Source organism: Camelus ferus, chromosome 12, assembly GCF_009834535.1.
Source record: "Camelus ferus isolate YT-003-E chromosome 12, BCGSAC_Cfer_1.0, whole genome shotgun sequence".
NCBI lineage: Eukaryota > Metazoa > Chordata > Mammalia > Artiodactyla > Camelidae > Camelus > Camelus ferus.
The window spans coordinates 18,920,246-18,946,527 of record NC_045707.1 but is presented as its reverse complement, the minus strand read 5'-3'; the positions used below and the strand labels follow the sequence as shown (position 1 = coordinate 18,946,527).

The 26,282-nt window shown below is 52.9% G+C and overlaps 1 protein-coding gene across 4 annotated transcripts; it reads right to left on the bottom strand.

The window, feature by feature from the left end:
* Positions 1-341: 341 nt before the first annotated feature.
* On the bottom strand, positions 342-26,232 carry PDE1B (phosphodiesterase 1B). 4 transcript variants are annotated; one of them, XM_032493036.1, is made up of 16 exons: positions 26,211-26,232; positions 25,675-25,797; positions 10,280-10,393; positions 9,177-9,359; positions 8,970-9,036; positions 8,509-8,625; positions 6,293-6,433; positions 5,781-5,881; positions 5,573-5,698; positions 5,352-5,453; positions 4,247-4,367; positions 3,861-3,942; positions 3,407-3,515; positions 2,862-2,992; positions 2,238-2,357; positions 342-1,740 (listed from the first exon to the last, which is right to left on the bottom strand). In XM_032493036.1, exons 2-15 carry the CDS (start codon positions 25,782-25,784, stop codon positions 2,254-2,256), a joined length of 1,608 nt encoding a protein of 535 aa, XP_032348927.1. In that variant the 5' UTR covers positions 25,785-25,797; positions 26,211-26,232; the 3' UTR covers positions 342-1,740; positions 2,238-2,253. The 4 variants fall into 4 exon arrangements, with proteins under 4 accessions (XP_032348927.1, XP_032348929.1, XP_032348928.1 ...); XM_032493038.1 differs by lacking the exon at positions 26,211-26,232 and adding an exon at positions 25,886-26,037; XM_032493037.1 differs by lacking the exons at positions 25,675-25,797; positions 26,211-26,232 and adding exons at positions 13,870-13,970; positions 14,649-15,603.
* Between the last annotated feature and the right edge of the window lie 50 nt (positions 26,233-26,282).

The window sequence follows — 26,282 nt, the reverse complement described above, 5'->3', positions numbered from 1 at the left end:
ACACTGAGGACACAGGGTCAACGACAGAAGCTGAGCAGAGAAGAAACTTCCTCAGACCCCATAGCCAGGCCTCTCCTACCCACTGCTTTTGATTTTTCCCAACAGTGGAGGGGAGCAGGGAGGAGGGAAGGCAAGTTTTGCCCCTGTTTACTGAAGTGGTATGATGGAGAGAAAAAAGAACTTCAGAAGTTCTTGTGCTGCTGTGCGCCCTCGGGCAAGACCTCGCCTCTCTGGGCCTCCGTTCACCCCTCCCCACATGAAACAGGGCGAACACCGCACCAGGATTTTATTGGGCGTGAAGAGACAGTGTGCGTGAAGATATCCAGTAAACGACACTCACGGCCAGGCCTGGTCTCTCCTCTTTATTGACCTCTGGTGATAGCAGGGTGCTGGGAGTCCAAGGGCAGGGGTGAGTCACATGCGTCTCTGCCCCACTAGGGGTGGGGCAGAAGGGACAAGTGGCAGGTGGCAGGTCTAAGAGACCGTGGATATGACTTCACATGAACAGGCCCACTGTACAAATGCATGGTTGGTATTTACAAGAAAGGAGGAGGGGCAGTCGCCTGGACCTGGAACTTTCTGGGGACAAAGCGGGGAGAGAGGAGCCTGAGGAGAGGAAGGGGCAGAGGCCTGGCTGGGCTCTCTTCAGAGGACATTTTTGACAGCAGCAGACCTGAGCCCTTCCCCATCTGCCCCCCTCCACTCCCCATTTGCCCCAGAGAGGGGCCTCTTGGCACCTGTAAGTGGGCCAGTGCTGGGAGGGAGGAGAGGGACCCTCTCTGTTTGCAACACAGGGTTACTGGGTTATACCTCGCCCTCCCCATGCACCCTTGACCCCAGCCCAGCTGGTCCCTCCCACCTGTGCTCATAGGATGCATCCTAAAGGTGCTTTGCTGGGGAGACCTCAGAGCACTTTACAGACATTGGTCGGATAGGAACCTCCTGGCCCCAGGGGAGAGGAAGGAGGCAAAGGGTTCAGGATTTGGCCAGAGCAGGTGACAAGCCCCAGGGGCCTAGACCAGTCCCGAGTCCCTGGGGACCCCAGGAAAGACCTCCTCTCAGCTCCTGGTCCCAGTGGCTCCTCTTCCCCCAGTCACCACTTCGGAGAGGGAAGACTGCAGGGGGCCAGTCTGGGGATGGGGCTGAAGCAGTGCAAGCCTGGGGTAAACACGGTGCACCCCACCCCCAGGCCCTAGAAAGGTACCACACCCTGAAGAAGCCCACTCCCCTCCCCATGCATAGGGCTCTGAAAACCCCCATCTCTCTGTCCTATTCCAGCCCTCCGAGGGGAGGAAAAGGGGGACCCAGACCTGCCAGCTAAGATCTGGGGTAGGGGGCTGAGGAAACCCCCAAAATGTATTGCTTAGAAACTTGGAGGCAAAAAGAATAGGGGAGGGCCCAGGGGGCTGGCATCTCTGACCCTCCCCCCTGGCCCTGGGAAGCCTCCAGGAAGCTCTCGTCCAGCCAGTCATCTGGCCACGGGGAGAGTCCAGAGGTGGGGGGATGGACACAGTGACCACTGGGAGCCTGAAGTTCCCCAGTCTTGCTGACGGGAGATTAAAGCATGCCCCAGTGGGTGTCGGGTGGGGAGGGGCCCTTCCCCCAACCCCACAGTCTCTGGCATTTGTCCTTCGGGTGGGCTGTCTGTTCTGTGACCGCCGTGCTCCCTTGGAGCAGATGGGGGAGCCAGTCCTGATGGATGGTGCTGATGACGTTGAACACTCTGGACTCGGTGAGGGCCTAGGGGAAGAGGGAGACACCTCAGTGCTCTGATCTCCACCTTCATCTCCAGCCTGACTTACCTTCCCAACGACCCACTGGATCCCCACTCAGTTTCACATCTAGTTGTGCAAAAAGTGCCCCACAGAATGTGCTCAGCGAGGATGTGAGCGGGGGCTGGAATGGAAGTCATGCCCAGCTGACCTCCCAGAGCCTCACGCCCTGGCTGCTTCCTCTCCCGGACCTGCACAAAGGAGCCACACAGGCCTCACCCCAGTCTGAGGAGCTACCTCCTCTCTCCCCGCAGAGGCTAGGACAGAAGAGGCGGGAGGACTTCCCTGCCTCCCACTCACGCCCTGGCTCAGTTCTATGTGTTTATCCTGCCTGGAAAGAGGGAGGGAGAATCTCACATCCACTGAACCACAGAGACGACCCTTCAAAGATGCCTGTTAGACACCCAGCCCTCCCTCCTCCCTGCAGAACCTCAGGCCCCTCCCTGTCCACCACCGCAAGCTCACCTGGGCCAGCCCCACGCTAGTCCAGATTCCCGTTCTGGTTGTGTTCATCTTCGGCAGGGGAGGCCGGGGCCTCTTCCCCACAGGGGGGCAGCTCATCAATGGACATCTGGTTGGTGATGCCTGCGGAGGGACATGAGGGAAGTTGGGACCAGACCAAGCAGTGTTTTTCCCCCAAACCCAAGGAATATGTGGAGAAAAATAAGGGGTTCTCACACATCCCCCTTCTTCAAGCTAAGCTCCATTCAACCCAGGCACACTTGGAGACAGCCTCTCCAGCCTTGCTGAAATTCATGCCCCTCAACTCGCACATTAGGGAAGAGATGTCTCAGCCAGGGCCACCAGGTTACCCGCATGCACAGGGCACCACTTAGAGACCGCAGTGTGCACCAGGTCCCTCCAGCTGTGGGCTCTGGCTCTCCCCTCCTCCTCTCTCCAGTCCCTCTTCTAGAACAGTCCAGGCCAGTCAGTCCGTCCTTCCCATGATCTAATGCAGCCTGATCAGTCCCTTCCCAACTCTGGGGAGGAGTCTGACAAAGGTTTGCTCATGGGGCTTAAGGAAAATGGACCCGCTGCTGCTCCATTAGCCATCCTGCCCACAAGGCCTCAACCTCCCACAGGACCCACCGCTTGCTGCCCGTTCCTTCCATTTCTGCTTGTTCTCCTGAATGTATTTGGTCCAGGTAGAGCGGAAGCTGACCACGTCAGGGTTGGGGTCTCCCACTTCCACATCCAGAGAAGGCTGACGCCACTGGAAACTAGAAGCAGGACCCCCCACATGGCAGAGATGAGACCCTGCCTCCTCCAGGACGGCCTCCACAGCCCTCAGAGCGGGAGGGATGGAGGACCGGGAGCATCAGGGAGACCTGTCCCCTCTTCCTTCTGCTAGGCGGCCCCCAGCCCCCAGCCCTCTCCACACCTTCCCTCCTACTAGAAGGAAAATAAAAGCAGATTCACAGAAAGACAGAGCTAATGGAAGAAAGCAAATCTGGCAGAGGGAACACGGGCAGGCCACACCCCCTGCCCCCAGCCTCCTGGCCCCACGTGTGACCCGTGGCAGAGGGGCTCCCTGGTTGGGAGTCATCTGCCTCTCCACACCCCTGCCAGGCCTGAGCCTCCTCCCTGGGAGTCGGTCCTCTATGGGGTCTCCTGGCTACCCTGGCCACCCTCACCTGGGCTGGTTTTTAGACTTGGAGTCCTCATCCCCCATGGGCTGGACACTCTTCTCAGCCACATCCGTCAGCACAGAGAATGTGGGCTCCACGATGAAGTCGATGAAACCTGCAGGGCAGGGGGACACGACGTGTGCCCTGGAGGGCTGGGCTATGGCGGGCGCGGCTGTGGCCCCCAGCTGCGTGTAAAACAGGGGCACCCGGGGCTGAGAAGTTCCCCAGGGGGGCAGCCTTTGGGACGATGTCTTTGTGACCCAGTCAACTCCTCCCCATCGTTGTCCACCATTGCCCACCCTGGCGCTCCACCCCAGGACCTCATGCTCTAACACAGGAGGCTCACCTTGACTGGAATTATGGTTTTGAGGGATGGGGACAAGGAGCAGTCCTGATGCAGGCCCAGAAGGCACCCTCTCCCCTTCCCCACCCTCTCCTCCCTGCCAGAAGGGACACTCACCAATCTGGGACTGCGCCACGAGCGTGGAGGTTCGGTCACAGAGCGGAGAAAACGGCAGGCCCAGCTCTGCCTCCTTGTCACCCTGCGGGAGCAGACGAGGCAGGGAAGCACCTCAGTCTACCAGCCTGGGGTGCAGCTGGGGCAGGTAGGGGCTGTTGGGGGAGAAGAGGGATCTCTGTGCCTTTGACCTAAAAATGGGTGGCATGCCAACGGAATGCCTCTGTTGGCAATGACTGTTAGGCTTTGCAGAGATACATTTGATCCCACGGGTTCGGGATCAGGTCGGCAGCTGCAGGCAGCTGAATGGAGAGCTGGAGTAGGAACAGGGAACTCGGAGAACAAAGGGGAGAGTCCCGGTGGGCAGGGCGGGCAAAGCTGCCCCAGACCTGGCGGAAGAATTCCTCCATGAGGGCCTTGGTCCAGCGGCTGTGAACCGCCCACTGCTTGGTTGGGTGGCTGATGTCAGCGGTGTGGAGCAGCAGGGACAGGGCCTTGGACTTGTCAATCCTGTCGGGGCAGGTGACAAGGGAAGGGAGACTGATCTTTTAGGAAAGGGAAGCCCGGACCACGCCTAACTTCTCATCACACGCCCTCTCTCAGACCTAACTTCAAACACCTTCTGAGGCTCCACACACACACACACACACACACTCACACACACACCCATAGATGTATAGGAAGCAGCCCAGCTTCTCAGAATCAAAGGGCTGGGTTCAAATCCCCACTATACCTAACACACTCTAGCTATGTGGCACAGAACAAGTGACTTAAAATGTCCATATTTCATTTTCCTCAGTCCTAAGTGGAAATAATAACAGAATCTGCCACACAGAGTTGTTCTGAAAATTAAATGACATACAACATAAAAGTATTTAGAAGAGTGTCTGGCACCTAATAAGTGCTCAGTAGATGTTGTCTGTAATTATTTTTATTATAATGATTATTGTTATTTCCCAACAACGCCACGCTCTGACAATGCACACTCTCCCCCACATGGACACCATACAATAACACACACCTTTAGCCCACACACAAACACAGCCTACTCTCTCTTACATTTGTATACTCCCACCCACTCTGCAGCAACATTAGATGTAATTATGGCATTTGTTCTGTGCTTTTTCATTTAACCTCACACGACTCTCCCAATGGCCCGCTTGGAGTAGAAACTGGTGGCAAGCTGTAGTGGAGGGAGGCATATCATTTTCACATTTCACAGGTAGGGAAACGAGTCCAGAAGGCTGAATGATTTTCGCAACTTTCCAGAAGAAGCCTGTCCTGAAGCTGCCATGAGAACGCCCATCTCAGACCCCCAGCCCAAGTGCTCTCCAGCAGACAGGCTGCCTGGGCCGCACACGAGCCCGGGCCACGGGCGCACACGTCACATATATGAGATGTCAAGACCTGGCACACCTATGACCCATGTGGACGCCCACATTTCACACACCCCTCACTCTGGCCTGTCCCCAGCCACGCCCCACCAGATGTCACCTCTCCAGCTGCTGCAATGCCGTCTTCATGGTCTTCACTTGCTGGAAATGGCAGGACATGTCTGTGGCCAACACCATCTCGATGACCAGGGCCCGCAACTCTCTGAATGGACAGAACCCAAGCAGGGATCAGCACTGCTAGGTGGGCGGTCCGGAAAGAGGGAAGGGAGGGCTTGGGGGTGAGGGGTCTCTCAGGGATGCCCACTCCTGGCTTCTGCTCACACAAACTCATCCTTGGTGAGGTTGATGAAAATGTTCATCTCATCATCCTGCATCAACCGGAAAACAGAGCTGATGTGGTGATTCTCCAGCACTGAGCGATCATTGTACAGGATGGCACATTCTGACCTGCAAAGCCCAAGGTCACGGTGTCCAGCCCTCTGTACCTCCACTGGGCCCCTCCCACCCCTGCTTCGTCCCCACCCCTCACTTGGTCTGGATGTGGAAGCTGTTGGTAGTGCCTGTGTGCTCATAGTCGTGGATGGCTGCAGCAAACACGATGGCCAGGACCTCGATCTCCGACAGGCAGTGCTGGGAGAAAGAGACAGAGGATGAGAGGAGGCTGGCCTCTGCCAGTCGCTGCCCGGAGACCTCCACACACAGGCTGGACCGCTCAGCCCAGCCCTTCCATTCCTCAAGGCCAGCTCTTGAGCTAATGCACCCATGTTTCTCAGCTCCTAGAATGGCCAAAGACCCTCCTCCATCCCGACTGGCAACATTCCCACTGCATCCCAGCACGCGTCCCCAGCACTGCCCATGAAGTCACAGTCCAGCCAGGAATTCTCTAGAGTGAGTAAGTCCCATCTGACTCTGTAAAGGCTTTGGGATGCCAAAGGAGAGGAATCAAAGAGAGAAAAAGGGGAATGAGAGTACAGTCTAGACTGCCCAGTGCTGCTGCCATAAAACCTTGAATCACAGAAGAGCGATCTCCGGGGCACCTACCACCATCCCTGTGCGGAGCAAGAAGCAATGGACCGTCTGGGTAACATCAGCTGCGTGGATCTGGTTGTGGTAAGGATTCTTGTACTTCCCATAGCCTGTCTCCAAGGCATCCAGGAAAGTCATCAAAAACACAGTGGGAATCTGCAGGAGGAGGAGGAAACCGAGACACGTGGAGGGTGTGCGGGAGTTGGGGAGGGGGGTGGCCGAGGATGAAGGTCAGCAAGGCCCTCTTTCTTTAGAAGGCAACATGGCAGGGGAGGTGATGGCCTCTCAATCGGTGAACCTGGCTCACATCCTGGCTCTACACCTGTTGGCTGTGTGACCGTGGGCAAGTCACGTGCCTCTCTGTGCCTCAGATGCTTAATTGCAGAATGAATACCACCTACCTTAAGTTTAATGAGATAAGTACAAGGCACTTAAGTGTTCTCTAAAGAGTAGCTATAATTATTATTTCCCTGAAGATTTTTTAGAAAAGGAAAGAAAACTTCCCTCCTGGCTTCCAACTACCCTACCCCATCCCCAGAGCCATGGAGAGGGGCTCAGAAGCAAGGGAAAGAATCAGATGGCCTGGAGAGCAGTCTTCTAGCCAGATGTGGATCACCCCCTCCTCTGAGAAGCCTTCCCACACACTCTCAAGCACTCGGTCTCTGCATACGCCCCGAGGGTACAACTGCCTCCTTCATAGACCCAAGGCTCCTCTGAGGCTGGGAGGAGAGTAGGGTTTAGGACTTACAAAGATGAGCAGTAGGGGTGAGGCACAGGAGATGTGCCACTAGTCAGTCAGACCCTAACATCCCCGGCCCCCACCTCTGGAGGGCTGTGCCCCAAATTCAGGGAATTTTAAAGGACCGTTTCCATGACAACTGCCCTGGCTTTTCTGTTGCCATGGCGTCCCTGGAGGAAGGGAAGGGAAGGGGAGGAGCAGGGGAGGGGCCGGGTGCCCAGGAAAGGAATATGGAGCTTGACAAGGGGTCTCTACCAGGAGAGAGGACTAGAGCGAGAAGGGCCCTCTCCGACAGGCTGGGGTTGGGCCAAACCCAACCTGACGCAGTTACTCTTGGGGTCCCCTTCCAAGTGAGGGAGCACCAGTAGGAGAATTTGGTGTCTGGAGGAAGTCTGAGAACCAGTCTGGAGCTGGGAAATAAGAGCTGGGAAAAGTCTTAGGAAAAAGAGGACCTTGCTGTTCTCTGTCCTGGAGAGGGCAGGATTGGAAAGAAGAAAATGAAACTGCAGAGGAACAGGCCTCAGGGAGGCACTGGGGAAACTTCCAGCTGAGCATCTCAGGAAAGTTCTGGAAACCCTCTGGGGAGCTGTTGTAAAAGGCTGAGTCAAAGAAAGGCTCTCACACACCAATAGTCTGTTGTAGTGAAGTGGAGGCAGAGGGTGACCCAGTGACTCCCCGAAGCCCTCTGGGAGGGGCCCTCCGACTGGACTCCTTTGATGCCCCCATGCCCCTCAGAACACATGCGTTTTCCTCCACCCTAACGTCTATTGTCAGCCCCACGTGAGTGCTGAACAAATATCCCCTTTGTGATTCTTCAGCCCCGCCTCACCCTCCACCTCCAAGGATGGTTTTCCCACATGGAAGTGATTCTTTTCCAGCTCCTGTTCCCAAAAGAACCTTCTGGCACAGGGATCTGAAGAGGACTTTAATCCCATATTCTTCCTGGCCAGCCAAGAGCAAATGAGTTCACACCCTCCCTCCGCACCTACAGCCCTATCTAGCCCTGCCAAGAGCTGATCCTCTCCATAAAATTCCTTGGACAGAGGCAAGAGCTGGAGCGGGAAGGGAGGGAGAGGCCCCACCCCAAAACAAACGGAGAGGTGCTAGTCCCGCAGGGCACGGCTGACAGCATCTGGACTCCAGGCTGACCGTGTGCACGGGCAGGGGGCAGGAGGGCTGAAACAGGGAGCTGGACTTGCAGCCAGCCCAGGGAGGGCAAGTGAGGGGACAAAGTGAATGGGGAAAGGGCAGGCTCCTAGGCTGGACAGTTGCAGGGCTAGAATCTTCCCCTAGAAAGCAATAAATCAAGTCAGAGGCTGGGACTGCAGGGAGTGAAGGAAAAGGTAGACTAGGATGGGCATGGGGAGACGTCCCTGACAGTGAGACGGAGGGAGGGAAGGAGCCTGTGGAATCTGCCCGTTTGGACTCTTTGAGAACAGGAGCAATGGGAGTGGAGAATCCTGCCCGGAGGCAGGGCTAGGACGCTCCCAACCTTAAAGCGGCTGATGAGGTTGTGCCGAGTCAGCAGCTCAAAAACAATGGTCCTCAAGGCATGGTCATCTGCTGCCCGGTTCAAGGAAAAGACATCAAAGCACCAGAGGTCCAGGTTCTGTGGAGAAACAAGGAACTAGACAGAGAGACTCCCAAGGGGGGGCATCCCAGCAGCAGCAAGGGCTGCAGTTAGACTTCAAGGGGGACTTCCCGATGATTACAGAGGCTTGGGAAGCAGGAAAACAAAGAAGTGGTGAAATGGCCCTCTTTCTTCCCAGATATCTCTTCATATGGAGTGACAAGAAGTCAGGAGTTGGCCTCTGGGGTGGGCAAAAGTTGTTTTGAGGAACATGGAAACAACAGTTAAAAGGGAAGGCAAAAATCACCCCATAAAGAGTATGACTGCCCCAATGACTCTTCCATCCCCCAACTCCTCCTCTTGCCTGAAAACCCAGGGATCACCTTGAGACAGTTGAGGACCGCAGTGGAGTAGGTGGGGCCCACAGAGGTGTACGTTCTCCGGAACATCCTGAGGGAGAAGAAGAAAAGAAGCTCAGGTGTGAGGTCTGGGGGTGGGGTCTGATCAGGTGGGGTCCTGGAAGACCAAGGTGGCTGGGAGAGAGAGACACAGCTAGAGGCAGAGCAAGGCAGGGCATGGGCGAGCCTCACCGTTCCACGAAGATCCCAGCCTGCACCGCATGCACGATGCTCCGGAACTTGGGCTTCTCCTCCGCGCGGCGGCCCTTGGCCCGAGTCTGCTGGGTGAAGGTGGAAGCCAGCCAGTCCCGCACCTCCGAAGGCACCGCGTCCGACCGCAGCTCCTGCAGCTCGTCCTCCGTGTCCAAGATTTGCCTGAGGCCCCAGAAGAGGAGTCACAGAGCAAAGACAGCAGGTGCTTCCACAGCCTAGAGACCCTGGGCCCAGCCACACCCCACGCCTTGGAAACTCTCACAGCGGCTCTCTCCCTCCTCTGACCCGCGCTTTCCTTTCTTTCACTAAGTCTTTTTTATTTCTGTTTCTCTTTCTGATGTCTCCAATAATGAAACTGGTCACTATGTGAGGTAGTGAGCAGCCCAACTCTGGAAGTGTTCAAGCAGACAGTGGAATGGGTACCACCCATGGAGGGTGCTACAGACCAGCAGCACTGTCCAGCAGAAATAAAATGCAAACCATACATAAGTAACTTAAAGTTTTCTGGTAGCCACCTTCAAAGGTTAAAAAGAACCAGGTGAAATTCATTTTAATAATGAATTTTCTTTAACCTAATGTACCCACAGTATTATCATTAACATGGAATCAATATAAAATACATGATTGAGATATTTTACATTCTTTTCTCTAAATCTTTGAAATCCAGCATGGATTTTATATATACACACACGTCTCAATTCACACTTGCCACGTTTCAAGCCCCAATAGCCATGTGTGACCAGTGGCTCCCATCCTGGGCAGCAACAGTCTGGAAGGCTTCCCCACTGGCAAGAAGGTTAGGACCAGATGAGCTCTAAGGCCTTTCCAGCTCTGGAACAGTCTTCTCCTCTTCTTGTGTTTGGTGCTATTTCCACAACTCTCTGTCTGTCCCTCTGTATCTCTGTCAAAATCTCTACCTATAGATCTACCTGCCCTGCCCCTCCTCCTCCCTGCTCTGGCCATGTCACACATGTCGATCTCCAGCTTTCTGTCTGACTCCCCAGCCTGGATGACTGTGTCTGTCTGGTAGCTTTCTCGCCCGTGTGTACGTCTCTCCCGCAGCCCAGGGTCACCCCTCTCACCGCGTCTCATCTATATAGACGGCCTCCAGCAGGGAAGCTGTGTACTCCAGGTTTTTCTTCAGCTCCTCAATGTTCACCTCCCCGTTCTCCAACTGCTTCACCATGCAGCGCAGCCTGCGGGGGCGGGGACAGACAACCTGCTCAGGTGCTGCTTCCTTGTCAGGAGAGCAGGATACCCTCTAACAGGACTGCATTTTACAGAAACAGCCTCAGTCTTCCAAAAGCCATTCATCTTTCTAATAGAATAACAGCAGCTGACGTGTTTCATCACAGGCTGTTGCCGGGGCTTGTACTAAGTTTATCCACCCCCCTAAAGTTAAACCCCAGGCTTTTCCTGACTCCACAGACCCCATCCCCCTCTGACCATTAACACCCTATTTTAGTCAGTTTTCCCTGAAAACTCTTGTTTAGATTGCCCAGGCTCAGAAGAATCAGGCAGGTACAAGCCCCTGGGGTGATGTTTCAGGGATGATCTGTTTCATAGTCTGAATAACCGAAAGCTGAAACTGCCTTTTTCCCCCTGAAACTGGGGCTCTGGGATCAACAGCCATCAAAAGAGCCCCCAGGATTCTTTCATTATGTCTCTTGGTCTTGGCAGGTTAGGGGAACATGTCCACAGCTCCTCTGTCCCTGGCAAGGATGGCAAAGACACAGAACAAAGACCAATCTGAATGCTTTCGCCTGGCTTCCCTCCATCCAGGCAGAGCTAATGGATTATGATTCCAGAATCCATCAACCGGGACAAAGCAGGATTAACCCGTGCCTCCCCGGGTTGCTCCAGAGAGAACCTCTGGCAAAGGGTGGATGTACCCATCCCGTCCCTGCCCTGCGGCATCCAGAGTAGTGAAGGTAGGGTCAGGGTTCTCACTTACTAGACGCTTTGCCTGAAGAGACAATCCCTCATATTTTACACTCACCAATTCTGAGGGACAGTGATTAACAGGGAGGCTTCTTAAAAGTCTGGTTTGTGACTGCCTGAGTCCGGCCCAGGCAGTCACAAAGCAAACAAAGCTCTCTGACTTTAGATGGTGATTTTAAAGTAAGCAATTAAATATTCCTTTCTGGCTCCTTCCCCCAGCCCTGCCCCACCCCACCTAAAACCAAGGTGGGGTGAGATGGTGGCCAGCACAATTTCCCACTGAAAGGGGCTTCAGAAACCCGAGGTCACCCTATGAGTCAGGAAAGAGAAGAGAATGAGTCAGGGACCAGAGGCTGAAATTAGCATCAGTTCCCAGGGTTGCCGGGGGAGGGAGAACAATGGCGTTCCTGAACAGAAGCAGCTCTAGAATCCCGGGGTCCCAGCAAGCTTTGGAATAGGGCACCCAAAATAGCCTGCCCCGGGAAGCATCACTGGCCAGCTCTCACCTAAGAGACCAGCAGTCCTGGACGAAGACAGGTCTGAATGCAAACGGGGCAAAAGGGAAAGGGGAAAAGCGGGGAAAGACGTTGAAGGGTGACACTAGAGCCTCCTGGTGGGCTATCTTCAAGTCCCACTTCCAGCCTTCCTGCTGCCCCGTCTCCACATGGAGACAGCAAGTTGTTCAACAAGAAAGAGCCCAGGGTTCAGTAAAGCTCAGCCCCAGCTTAGGCTCCACCAGGGAGGAGGAATAGAGGCTGAAGAGCACAAAAGGCTTTCCGGCCAATGAGCTAGCAAGGGGTGACTGAGCCAGCATCTCCCTGAGTGCAGACCCAGAGGTCACAGAGCAAAGATTACAGTGTGCTCTGCCTCTGGGGCCCAGGCACAAGCTGGTCAGTCCCCGTGGCCAGGGACCCTTGAATCTGGAGACACACAACTCAGGAAGAAAGAAAGGCTGCTGGTCCCACCTCTCCCCCAGATTCCCATCCCAGCCCTAATCTTCCACTTCCATCAGCCCTTTTACAGCCAAAAACTCTGCCCACTAGGGGTAAATGCCCACCGCCGAAGTTCTTCCTTCTTTCCTGAGCCACCTCGAGGAAACACACAGCCCAGCACAGGCTCCCAAAGTGAACAGCCAGCCAAACCCACGGGTGCTCATTTGCATGGATTCGCATAATCTCTAACAATGCTGCCAGCTCTACATTTTAAAAAGCGCTGTCTCCTACATTATCTCCTTTTATCCTCACAATGGGCCTAGAGAGGGAGGGAGGCGGGGAAGACACCCATTTGTCTAATGTAGAAACCCAGGCTTCCAAGGCAGCTCCAGGAGGCAGGAATCCTGGATTCAAACTTTTCACTTCCTGGCTCTGAGCCCCTGGGCAAGTCTAATTCTTCACCAGTGCCCGCCAAAGTGAGGCCCGTAGATCACCGGTATCAGAATCACCTGCGATACTTGTGAAACTGTTCGATTCTAGGCCTCACTGCATACCTATTGAACCAGAATTTCTAAGGTATGAGTCCAGAGATCTGCATTTTTAACAAGCATCCCAGGTGATTCTCACACACCCTGAAGTTTGAGAACCTTTATTTTCAAGCTTCAGTTCCTTCATCTGTTAAATAGTGAGGATAATAATAAACCATGTTTGAAGGGCTGTAATAAGAGGATTAAATGAAATAATGTATTCGAAAGGCCTTGCATATACAATGAGGCTCTATAAATGTGATCTGAATTGGAATTAACTGACCAGCATCCTGCCAGCCCTACCCAGCTCACACCCCACTCCCTTCAAATCCTACAAGCTGCTGCCTGCTCTATCCCAAGTCCAGGTGGAGAAGAGTGCACCTAGTTTGGTTGGAGGCTGGTAATTAGGAAGCCCCTTAACAGAGGAAATGGGAGAATGGTAATGGCTGTAATCTCGCCTTGATAATTACCTGACTTGAGCCTCACAATCATCTTATGGGGAGTTTGAGTGACTTGTCCAAGGTTACACAACCTGTCAATCTCTGTCAAGCCTACAACTCACTCTACTGGAGCCTAACTATGCCCCAGATACCAAAGGTGTTGGGGCAGAAGGAGCTTGATCGTGTAACTGGCTTGGAGGGAGGCTGGGCCTCATTGCATCAGAGCTCCTTCCGGCTCAGTCATCCATCCTTCATGGGGTGATGGTGCTTGGTGGCCCACAATAGACTGGGGAGGCGTCTTGATGCCAGTGACGGTGATTTGTCTATCCTGGCAGCTGTGCTCAGAGCACCCAGTAACATGCTCAGTAAATGTTCACTAAAGAAATAAAAGGGAAAGGAGGCAGATTAATCGGGAAGCTGTCTGCCAGAGCTCACAATTGTCATCTCAGAAGCAGGGTTTCTGAAACTCCAATGGAGAGTCAGGGGAGAAGAGTGAGGTCCTGGGCTGGCTTTCAACACACCCTGCCCTCCAAGTTCCTCCCCCTCCCCGTCTTGATCTTGTCCAGGAGCTCTTTCATAGCTCCTGTTAAAATCTGAACCCAACATGATCCAGACACCAGAAGGAAGAGGAGGGAGGAAAAGGATAAATCTGACAAATGGGGAGTCCAAGGAGGGGACCTGGACTTGGGCAGCTGGAGGGATCCAGGTGCTGCACTTCCCCCTCCTGAAGTTACATAACTCTCCTGCACAAAACTTCCTGGCCTGGCAGGGCCTCTCTGATTCTAACGTCCTTCAGAGTTAGGATCTCCTCAGACCCACCCAAAGTCCTCACCTCGCCATGCTTCTGCAGGAAGTCCTACTTCCCCATTCACATCAGTTTTCCTCTAGCCCCTCTGGTTCAGTCCTCGGAGTATCTGGTACAGGTCCCTTTCCCTGCAGAACAGGATGTTCACCCCTGTCCAGTCTTCATCCAGACTTAAGGAAAACTTGAAGCTTCCCAACAGCCCTTCCACTCCATCCCTAGTTTTGGTTCACCACCACAACTTCTTCCTCCTCTACCATCAGTCCCTGCCCCAAGGGAGAGCCTCAGATCCTGACCACTGGAGGCCCCAGTCTCTCCCAGCTATAGGCAGCCAGCTGGCAAAGGTGGCTCCGGGCAGTAGGAATCCCAACACTCCAGAAGACTGCAGCTCCCCCAGTCCCCATCAGAGGACCTGGCGATTTCCAAAGCCCCCTGCCACTACTTCCACCACTACCCTCCCCAAAATACCACTATAAGTGGGGAGCATGGGACAGGGCAGCCTCAAGCTAAGGGGTTGGGAGTTGAGAGAAGAATTTTATTTCCCTTTCAGGCTCTTAAGACCACATGAGGAGATATTGGAGGAATGTGAGGTCCTAAGGATGCTGGGACTGCTGGAGGTCAGGAAGGAAAGAGGGGAAACACTGCTAAGTCACCTGTCACTGCTAAGTCACAACCACATTCACATACACACACACAAAACATAGGAGACTGTCAGGTCTTGACCCCTCCCCTCCACCACACTACAACTGGTGGACCCATAGCAGCCTGTCCTCCTCCTCCCCTCTCCCTTCCTCATCCCTGGCGCCTACCTGAGGATGGGGCCATGGAGGTGACTCCTCTGCACAGGAACAGGGCTGGCCATGGGAATCAAAGTTTCCTACTTCAAAGTATCAAAGTGCTTCCCCTGGTGCCCCAGGCCCCTGAGGGGAAGGCTCCCTCTTAAGCCCCTGACTTCCTCCTCCAGGTCTCAGCAAAACTGAGTGATTGACAGGAGAATTTTGAGGAGGGGAACAGGAAGAGCCTGGCTAGAGGAAGGAGTGGATGAGGCAGAGACCCATCCCCCAGCAACTGGGTGAGAGGCTGAGGGAAAAGTTTCACATCTGAATCAGACTGAAAACAAGAATCTGTTCTCAGAAGAATCCCAGAAAGGACAGAAATAGCACAGGCCAGCCCCTTGCTCTGAGGAGGTGGGGCTCCTCTTTGGGAAGAAGTAAAGGGTTAGCGGGAGGCTTAAGGGTGCAGGGACAGGGAAACATCCTGAACCTGTCCTGGAGAGGAAGTCTGCAGCGGTGGGGAAGAGGCCCTGCAAGAGCCCCTCAGCGGGGCTAAGGCAGATTCAGCTCCCTCCCAGGGTCGTCTTCTGGGGCCGTTCTTCAAAATGAGCTTTAACCCACCTGACAGGATGGAAGCATGAAAGAGAACTAGAAACTGCAGGGCAGGGGCCTGCTGAAACTAGGCATCCGGGGACCCTTACTCAAAGACCCGCTCAACAGGGAGGGAAGCCCCCGCCCAAGCAGTGACTGAAAGTCTGAAGGACTTGCTCACAGAAACCGAGAGGCTGGGCAAGTTACTTTAACACTCCCCGCCCAGTTTTCTCATCTGTAAAACCGGGGCTGGGGAATAACCGTGAATTAACTGGAGAGAGGTCAATCCAGCCCAGAGGGAGAAGAGAAGTTATGGGTTAGTCCTAGAGGGACCTGGGGGCCAGAACCCCGTCTTCCGCCTGCAGGTTTTGCCCTCGCTCAGGTTGGAGGAGAAAGAAGGCAGCCTCTGCGGCGCGAAGTGGACGTGCGCAGACGGCCCCGGCCCGCCTCCGGATTGGCTGTGGGATGACGTCACCAATACAAGTACTTTGGGGCTGCGATTGGTCAGTTGAGTGACTGGGCGGGGCTAAGGAGGAGCGCCCGAGATGCCCCCAAACGGGGTCAAGGAAGAGTTCCGCGGGACTACGGTCTTCTTAATGTGGAGTTTAGGGCCGGGGGTAATGTGGGGATGAAGAAGAGGAACTAGTAGGGGTGCGTTTGACAGGAGAAAGAGAAAAGAGAAGAAACGGGCCACGAGCCAGGATTAGGATTTTATGACGGCAAGTCTTACATACACCACCATCCACCCCAGCCCCCGACCCCTGCACCCTTACCTCCCCAAAGCTGGGAGAATTTAAAATACTTAATCACTGTGCCAAGGCCTCGAAGAATTATAAATAAATGAAGTTTGAGAAACTACTGGGACAAGTTGAAGTGGGCTTCAACAGCAAGGAGAGGAATCGAGGTTAAATGTCTACAAGTTGTGTTCTAGTGAACTCTTGGTAGCCATGAAGTAGGGCTGCTGAGCTGGTTAGTGTTTTTAGAGAGAAAGGACTTGACCTAGAGTCAGAGATCTAGAATGGCCAACCCCAGGGATGAGGGACAAGCTATTTGGCCTGCTTTGTGGACAAGCTGGCTTGGAGGCATAGAGATGGGGTGGAAATACGGACAGGTGGTAGCCAGCTGCACCCAGCCTGGAACACCAAAGAACACCAAACCAAGCCGGCTCTGCTCCCTCACCTGACTCCAGCCCCTACCATCTGAGCCAAATAGGCACTAACTTCAACCCTCCTAGTGAAAGGCAGAGATTTCTTAGACTAGAAAAGCTTTAGAGAGGATATCTTGTCCATCCCCCTTCACTCTTGCCCAATAGAGCCAAAGCTGGTTGGACAAATAATGGCTTATGACATCACCCCACATACATGCATGCTGCTTCATCCCAGCGTGCAGCTCATACATGCTCATCCCAGCCTTTTATTCACTATTGCTAATTAGAAAGGATATTGGTCAACCACTATCCCCTGGGGAAAAAAATTCACACATATCCACTCACCCACACATGTACTCACAGGCCACACTACACCTCTGCCTGGGCCAAGGAGGCTGTCCTATGGGCTGGACATAGATGTGATGACTCCAGTATAAGTTTTCCTTTTTAAAAGAGCAAGGAGCCCTACTATAATGCCTCCCTCCCTAGTCCATCCCCACCATTCCCTATCTGCACTGAAGAACAGGAGTTGGAACAGGGGCTCAACAAAGGATAGGAGACTTTGCCTCCAGTGAGAGAAGAGGGGTGTAAGGACGAGTGGGTGTGGGTATGGAGGTGGGTGCTGGGGAAGGGATTAACTGGCTGATCTCCAAAATCTCAGAAATTGAAAGAACCAAGGAAATCATCTAAATCTAATAGAAATAGGATATGAACTAAAATCAGGAGACTTTTGCCTTGCCTTGGTCACTATGTGTGACTTTGGATAAGACACTCTGAGCTCCAGTTTCCTTGTCTGTAAAATGGGTGAATACATGCTTCTCATAAGGATCAAATGACATCATATGAGAGCACCTTGGAAACTCTAAAGTGATACATAAATCCACAAGATTATTATCTAGTTTCTATTTAGTTAGTTCAGCAAATATTCATTAAGAGACTGAATATATATATGTATGTATGTGTATAACTGAATCACTTTGCTGCACACCTGAAACTAATGTTGTAAACTGACTACACTTCAGTAAAAAATAAGAATTAAAAATAAATAAATTAAAGAGTTCTCCATGAACAAAGTCCCCTGTGCCTGTGCACCCAGGGCCCCTGATGTGGAAAAGCCGTGTCTCCCCACCATTCCAGATGTCAAGGGCTCTTCCCTAGCTCCTAATTTTAAAGGGGCCAGGGAAGTAGTGGAAGCCAAAACTGCAGACATGCAGAGCACGGAGTTCCAGAAACCAGGAACAACCAGATCCCCACCTCATCCAAGCTCTGCTGCTCCACTCACTCCCCTGGCTTCCCATTGCTATACAAGCAGCCCTGGTTCTGGCAGCTGGCTGGGCACAGTGGCGGGGGTGGCTTCACAGATAAAAATAGCCCCCCCTCCACAGTGGCAGAGCTGGGGTGCCATCCTGGGAGGCTGCAGGCCTCAGGTTGACATGGCAGCGGTGGTGAGAGATCTCCAGGCACTGGACAGAGGAGCTGGAGGGATGGGGGGGTTGGGGGGAAATGGGGCGGGGCCTGGGGAAGACTGGCGGGTAGGCGGGGAAGGACAGACACCAGGCAGCGGAGGGAGATGAGGGAGAGAGGCAGGAGGTACCAAGGGGGCAGGGAGTGAAGAAAGGGAGATTTGAAAAGTACTGGAGAAGAAGGTCTGGGAAACACTGCAGAAGAGGGGGAGGAGTCAGCTCACACCCTTGTGAGTGTGTCTGAAGACAAGTCCCCCTCCGCCTCCTGACCAGAAGCCGTTTCTAACAGGTGTTCCTAGCAACAGCCCAGCTCGGCTCAGATCAGCGGCAGAGGCGGGTAACCTAAGCAGTGTAAGCCTTAGCCCAGACTAGTAGGAACCCAGGTAGCCCAGCTCCCTGCCCAGCACACAGATGCGTCACCTCGCCCTTAGGCTTCAGCCCCGGAAACAGGGAGGAAATGGGAGGGGTGGGCAAAAAGGTCAGAGGAAAGCTAATCAGAGAGGAGGCTCCCAGGACCCAGTCCAGGAGAACTCTGTCTTGGTTCACTTGTGCAACCCTCTCCTCCTTCCCTGCACTATTTAATTCTGCTTATTAACCACCTCCACATGGACCACCCCACCGGCCTGCCAAACCACATCCCAGCAGATGTTCCCAGCAGATGCCCTGTTTCCAGGGGACTTAACAGATGTTGAAGGAGGCTTGGGACGGGAAAGTAAGTTGGAAACTTGGCAAGGGAATGACCGCTGGTGTGATGAGAGCCGCTCTAGACTGTGCATCAGTGGAATATGGGTCTGGTCCTAGCCTGGCCCCCAGCCTTACCAACTATTTCTGGGCATTAGCTTCCCCCTCTGTAAAGCTCAGCACTTGGATTGGCGGCACTAGGGAAATAGGATTCCCTGGTTGGAGTTTATCTTTTCTGACTGGCTCACTGCTTCCCTCAGCTCAGCCCTCACCTGATGCTTTAAAGGAGGAGGGTGGCTTTTATCTTCATCACATTCTAACCTCCAGGAACTTTCCCAGAAGTTCTCCCACGTATCTCTCTTCAAACCATCTCGATGCAATGAAAACAACAGCAAATGTTCTTGGCATTTCAAAGAAGAATAGGAAGGAAGAGAAGAGGCAGGACATAGAAGTCTTTGGGGTGAGGCTGGTGCAATTTGATTTATTATATTTCTTTCAGGTTGGAATTTCTAAAGCCACTGCTTGTAGAGAGACAGTTGGGGTTTAGGGAGCTTGGCAACACTGCTGGCATGTGTGCTTACTCTACCCGGGCCCCAAGAAGTTTCCAAACAAGGTGGGCACGGAGAAGAGAACTAAGCGGGTGGTGCCAAGTTAGATATACAAGAGCTGATTAACAGGGGAGCGGGGAAGCCAAGAGTAAGAAGGAACAAAACCTTCTCTAGCCCCAGGTCCTGCCTGCCGGAGAATCACTAAGCCCCCTGAAAGCCAAGCTCCCTTCCCAACCTAAATGGTGCCAACACCAGCTGGCAGCCTAATCATCCCACTGCAGCCACTGTAATTATTTGCAAATCTGACTTCTCATTGCAGCTGTGGCATCAACCGACCTGGGGGCCTGGCTGGATCCAACAGTACCACCTGAAGCACCTCTTTCTAGTTTTTCTCCCAGCCCTAAGCCCCCAAGCCTCTCCCTGGAGATGCCCTTTTCCCCCCAAGCCTGCTTCTCCACCAAAACCCCAGCACAGCTCCCTCACTGGAGGATGCCAGGTCTGGAGTGCCGAAGTAGAATCCTGGCCTGCTGTTTTCTTCCCAGACAGGGAGAAGATGCAAGAGGGGAGAAGGGCAGCTGCAGGACTGGGGATGTGAGGGACAGAGGGGCAAGAGCACTGGCACTAGGGACCTCACTGCAGTGAATGGATCACAACTCACTTTCCTCCTTTTCCCTTCCAGTGGCCCTTCTTCCCCTTCAAGTCCCATCTGTGCCCCGCTCACTATTCCCAGGCTTCTCTCCCAGTTCTCACGGACCATTAAGTCTTCCTCCCTTAGGGGACAATCTCATTATGAAACAACTTCAGTCTCCCTGTGGTCTCACCTGCACCCCACCTGCTGCCCTGGTTTTGTCCCCCTTTCTCTGTGCTGTCCTGAAGAGATCTGGAAAATAGCTACTCCGTACCTGTGAAAATCAGCCCCCTGAGACCCAAAGGCAATTACTTGGCTTCCTCCCCAGAGGAGCTAGGAGGATGAGGTCACTGAGAAGGCACAAGAAAGGCCTTGCAGAACACAGGAGTTGATTTCAGGAGCTCAGTGGACAGGGAGCAGGTGGAGGGGGTCTAGAGACATCCAGGCTTCTCTCGTATAGAATCTCTCACCCAGCCTTCCAGTCCTGTAGTATCATCTCGAACCTACTTCACCCCCTCCTGACAAAAGTGATAAATGCAACCTCAAACGTGGGATCTCCTCTCTGTCTTTTTAACCGTCTTCCTGGGGTTCCTGGGCAAGCAGAGCGATATTTGGGTTCTAAGGGACTTTAGAGATTCTCTAAAATAGGATGTGTCATAACTGGTCATGTCACCCCCAGGCCTTGAGACTTAGGATGAATGCCAGAGCTCACCAATGCCGGTCCCTGGGCTCCCTACACCCACCATGTCTTAGAACTGCAATTGCTCCATCCACTTCTAGTTAACCACTCGAAAAGAGATGACAGGGAGTAAGTCCCTCTCTTTGCTTTTGACCTCAGTGGCCCACACCCTTGGTGGGATAGCCCTCTTCCAGCCCCACCCAGCCTTCTGGTCTCTAAGCTCAGACACCTGCCTCACCCCCTCCAAGAACCACTCATTAACAAGACTCTTCCAAATCATGCCCCAGACACCAGGACCCAAACCTATTAAGTCATTCAGATTCCTGCCTCTTGACTCTTTATTTTCTCCCCATCTAAGACAATGTCCACCCATTTATTCCCATTCCCCTGCCTCTTCACAGCAAGCTCTCCCATGCTGAAAGAACTGCAGAATTTATCATTTAAAAGCCACTTTCCCATGGATGACATCAAAGAAAGAACTAAGATGCAGAGAGAGTATGTGACTTCAAGATCATGCAGCTAGTATTTGGCAGAGTGGGAACATGAACTCAAACTCAAGTTTCCCAATATTCCCTATGCTCTTTTGTTTCCACCACCCTGCCTCTCTGAATCCCTCCAGCCATTCACTCTGACCAGAGGTTTGTGAAGTTCTTCCTTTGATCTGAACTTGATTTCCCCTATCTCTGCACCTCCCCTTCACCTTACAGCAGGAGTTTTCCACTCTACCGTTGAGAGAAGCCTCATTCAAGACAAAGCTGATGGAGGAAATAGCGACAGCTGATGGGAGCTGTGGGTATAAAACCCGGGGAGGAGAGACGCCCTTTGCCATGGATGGAAACAGAGGAGGGAGGGCTGATCCAGGGAGGAAGGCACTAAAGATCATTTCTACAAAGGCCTGGGAGAAATGATGCTCCTCTTTCTCCAGAGGTCCAGAGAGCCACAGTCTGTCCTGCAATCTTCACAGCAACTCCACAGCCATATGCAGAGAAAGGAGGTCGGCAGCACAGTTTTCGAACTGGTAAGAGCCACAGATGATCACTCCATGGGGCATATTCAAGATGAGGACAAAAGGTGGGATAAATCAGCAAGGTACCCAGTCCAGTCCCACGGCTTCCTCCTCCTGCCCATCTGATCTCCCCAGGATTGTCAAAAAGTGTGAGTGTGTCACAAACACATACACCAGATCACACATACATATTATCCCGTTACTAACACATACACTCCCACACACGTATATGTCATCTCATTCATACAGAGGACTATTTCAGGTATTCAGGTAAGTGTATATCTTCCCGACAAATTTATTATCACACATATTTATTATTTATTGCCATTTATAAACATAAAAACAAAGAGACATCATCATGGAGCTCTGACTCCACCAGCTGTCCCCATCACGTACATTACCCTTTACCCAGACACATACATATACACGTCAGGCATTCACAATTTCATCCTGATACATCTCGTTCACAAAACCAGATTGTTCCTGTATCCTCTGTAACTCCTTCAGTTCCAGGTTCTGTCCTGAGGTCCTCAAACCCCATACCTTTGAACATCACCCTCTCAAAAAACAACAGTAATAACCTCTGCCTTTCTTCCATCCCCATTCCCGCTCCCCTCCCCTGCCCCCTCCACACACAGGAACACATGCACCACAGCATAAGAGAGAACCTGGCTCTGTGACATATACACGTATATTCATTACTTCATTTGTTCATTCCTTCATTTGTTCATTCCTTCATTTAACAGCAATTACTGAGTGCCTATTATGTTCCAGGTACCACACTAGACTCCGATGAAATAAAGATGGGCAAAAACAAGCCCCAGCTGAGTCCTTGCTCCAGCTCCCCTGTAATGACCTTGAACCACAGCTTAGGACATTGAGCCTAGACCATGGGAGCCTGAGTCTGTGGAGAAAGGAGAAGAGAAAGGGATTGTGTCTAGACTATCCCAAGGAAGAGGGAAGTTCTGTCTGTAAAATTCCAGGAGAAACTGGAGCAGAGAGAAGAGAGTGATGCTTGTACTACCCGGGAGAGAGAAAGAATTCATATACGTGCTTTTCCTGTGTGTGTTACCACCACCCCACCAAAGGGAAAGATGAGGCAGAAACTAGAGAGCTTGAATTCTACCACTTGGGTGGCATAGCAAAACGAGGAACAGGATACCTTCTCTACTCTCCACTCCATTTGATGGAGTTGAACCATATTATAAACTCCACAGAATCTGAGACTGTGTCCATTCTGTCCACCACTATATCCCCAGCATCCAGCACATCACCTGGCCCATAGGAGGCACTCAATTAATAGTTGTTGAATGAATGAATCAATCAATCAATGAGCCAAGGATGGCAAACCAATCTCTGCTCATAGTTTTTCTTATTTCACAAAAGATACAGAGAACCCCTTCAACTTCTACCCACCCTCCCCTATATTCCTCAAGGTCCTCTGGTCTCAGAGATGGGTGGGCAGGCAGGTCAGATCCTTCTGTTTAAGGTTAGAGGTGCTGAAACTCATCCTGGTCAACCCATCATCCCCAGGCTGCCTGTCTCAGCCTCTCTATGCCTTAGCCAGAGAGTCTGCTTAGTTAGGAAAATTCTCCTGCCAGGTAGAGGTGAAATCCCACAGTTAGAGACTCTCCTGAGCTCTCATGCTCCAGATTCTGAATTTATCTTTGGCAGAGTCCTAGTATGGGAAACAGAATTCCTGGATGCCCTTCCCAAGGGGAAGTTGCCCTGCACAATTATATTAGTATGGGCTTTTTTAACCAGAAGAAAAACACCAGACCCAGATTCCCTGAAAAAAAATCTAGATATCCCAGATTAGAAATTAAAAGAGTAGTTGGGGTGGAGGGGATAGGGTACGTTGAGTAGGGGAATCAACATACATATATTTTTTCCATTTGTATTCATTTTTATTCAGTATCTAGTCCTGAGATAATCATGTCCACCCTCCTATTCCCAGACTAAACAGTCCCTTCCCACCTAAGGCCTGTCTGGGGACAGGTGGTAACTGGGGAGAGGAGTAGGAATTCTATTTCTATTCAAAGGAGGGAATGCCCCCTTTGTTCACCTCTTCAGAAACCACTGGACCCTAAGAGTTATTTCTCTCTACTACCCAGAAAAAGTCCTAAAATCCTTTTATTTCCCTTCACCTGATTGGCAAAGCCTCCCCAGTAATCAAACAGGGCCAATTCCAGTAAGCCATCAACTTGGGATCTATCATAATATCAAGATCTTCCTCCACTTTGAAAAAGTGAGCCTGGGAGTCTATTCCTGGTGATTAACATTGAAGAGATGGTGCTTTTCCGGGATGATTTATTACACGTAGCTAGCATTCTTAAGGACCAGATTGCTGAAGTGAGTGAAAACCGGAACAATCTCATCAATAAGATTAGTGATCCTTGTCCACTGTGACCTCCTGTAAGGACATCTCAGCGAACACACTCTGTAGGGGCAGCTGCCTCTACTCCCTTCTTTCCCCAGGTTTCAGTGCTTCCTTCTGAGGGTCCCCTTCTCTCGTTGTTGAGCACTTCTCACACTAAGGGAAGAAAGAGCAATTTGCTTCCAGGAAAGACTTTTGGTTAGAAAGGTGTGGGAGATAGTGAAATAGGCAGAACCTGCTCTTTTGCAGGGCCTGTTACCTGGGATGAAGGCAAAGGAAGTATATGATGAGCCATTCGTGCTATGAGGAAGCATCCTGGGACACCTTGAATTCTCCCATTTATAGACCCTGAGGTCCCTTCTTTGCCTTTCAACTGCTTTCTCACCTATACCTCTTTCTAGCTTAGTTACCATTAACAGAGCAGCATTTTCTATCAAGAATCACCCAGTGCTCCTCCCAACAAAAATCAGTTCAATCCGGTTTTCCATTGCTTCATCCCAGAACCTCATTCTAAGGCTGTGCTTCATGGAGCCTGCAAATTGCATTGGCCAGAGGCAGCAAAGGAGGGGACTGAGAAGCACATTTGGACTCCAAGCCCTGTTGCCCACTGTGCCTCCCTTCTCCCTACGGCCTCTCTAAGCAGCTAGTGTGTAAATCAGACCCACCGGCCCAACAGAAAGGTGTCATCTTATCGCCACAGGTGATGTATTTTTAAAACAACACAATCATAAGCATCTATCCATATTCTACCCCTATCTCTTCCTCTGCCAGAGCCCAGAAATGAAAAGCTTCACTGCTCACTATTGAGGGTACTGGGGAGGAACTGGATTTAGAGGCTCTGTTTCCTGTATTTCTTCACCAAACACCTGCAGCCTTTCCCCCAGGGCCATGGGGAGTCATATCAGGGAGAGGGGCTCCTTCCCTTGTTCTCTGGTTAAGAATCAACAGACTGCGGAGATTACCCAATGGCAGCTGACTGGGAGATAAACATGGTGCATGGCTCATCTCTGACCCAATCTCTCTCCTCTAAGGAGCAGGAAGAAAAGTTCCTTTCCTTCCCTGGAATGGGAGTCTGGGACACCTGATTCCTTCCTTTTCCCATTTATTCCTCCCCACATGCCCTCTTCCTGCAACAGTAAGAAAAGATGCCTAAATGCTTGGAGATCTTGGAAGACTCTACAGCAACAAAAAGGCTTTGACAGTTACCTTGCCCCTGTCAATCAATCTCTCTTCACCACCACCCCATCTTCCAGGTAGGGGATCCACCTCCCCCTCTCCAGACCTCAGGTCAGTATCCCACCCCTTCTCTAGGTCCTCGGTGGGTTCCCCATTGTTAACATGCAGGGTGGATTTCCAGGCCCTAAGAGAGATAAGCAGCTCAGGTATGGAGTGCCCCCCACCCCCACCCCCACCCCATAGGCTGCAGGAGGCAGAAACCACCAATCCCAGCCAAGCTCAATATGACCCACAGGTTGGCACAAGTATCCCTATGCACTAAATCTGCAGCTGTGGGCAAGCACCTTACACACATCTCTGTGACCCTGGGACACTCATGTACACACATGTGATGTGTCTTACATCTGCACAACCCTGCACATGGATACGTGTGAGTCAGCCTGGCACCTCCTGAATGCTGCCCGTCTGCAGCCCTGCCACACGGCAAATACTGTGCTGCCTCTGTGCTGCGCTGCGCTGCGTGTGTTACCAGGGGGGTCCGCAAGCACATCGTTAGCCCTGCAACTCCTAAACCCGCTGCAACCGGCCGGCTTGCCCCGCACATGCCTTGCACATGTGGCCTCGCCACGCGTGTCAGGGCAGTTTATTTCCTCGCACCTGCCAACATGTGTGCCCGAAAGAATCCACCGGCCCGGCTCCAGCTACACCCCCACCTTTCCAGGCACCCTAAAATCCCTTCCCCCCACCCCCTGGCCCGGGGACTCACAGAGACCGAAGCTTAATCCACATCTTCTTGCTGGGGGCTGACTTCAGCTCCAGGGGTGACGGGCAATCCGACTCCAGCATCTCGGGAGGGCTGCGAGGGGACAGCTCCATGCTCAGCCTCTGTCTACGGAACAGAGGGAGGAGACAGCACCGCGGCTCAGCCTCAGCTCCTAGTCCGGGGACCCGCGCCCCCCATCCCAGCCCCTTCCCACCTGCGGCTGGCGGAGACCAGCCAGGCCGGTGTCTCTAGGCTCGGCCCAAGCTGGCAGAGCTGCAGTTCCTGCGGCGCCTCCTCTCCCGCTGCCCAGCCGAGCTCTGGGCTCCCAGTCCAAGCTCTCCGCCCCGCCGCCGCCGCCGCCGCCGCCGCCGCCGCCGCGCGCTGCCAGAGCCGCCTCCTCGCCTCTTTCCTCCTCCCCGGGCCGGCTTCCCCTCCCTTTCCCCCCCTCCCTTCTCCTCTGCCAGCCCGCTCGTCTCTCACTCCTTGCAGCCTCTCCTGCCCCTCCCAGAGGAACGCTTGGAAGCCGGGGGCACACTCACACAGCAGCGCCCAAGGGCGAGCGCACGCACACAGGCGCCGGGTGCGGGAGGCTGCGTGTGCCCCGCGCGGGT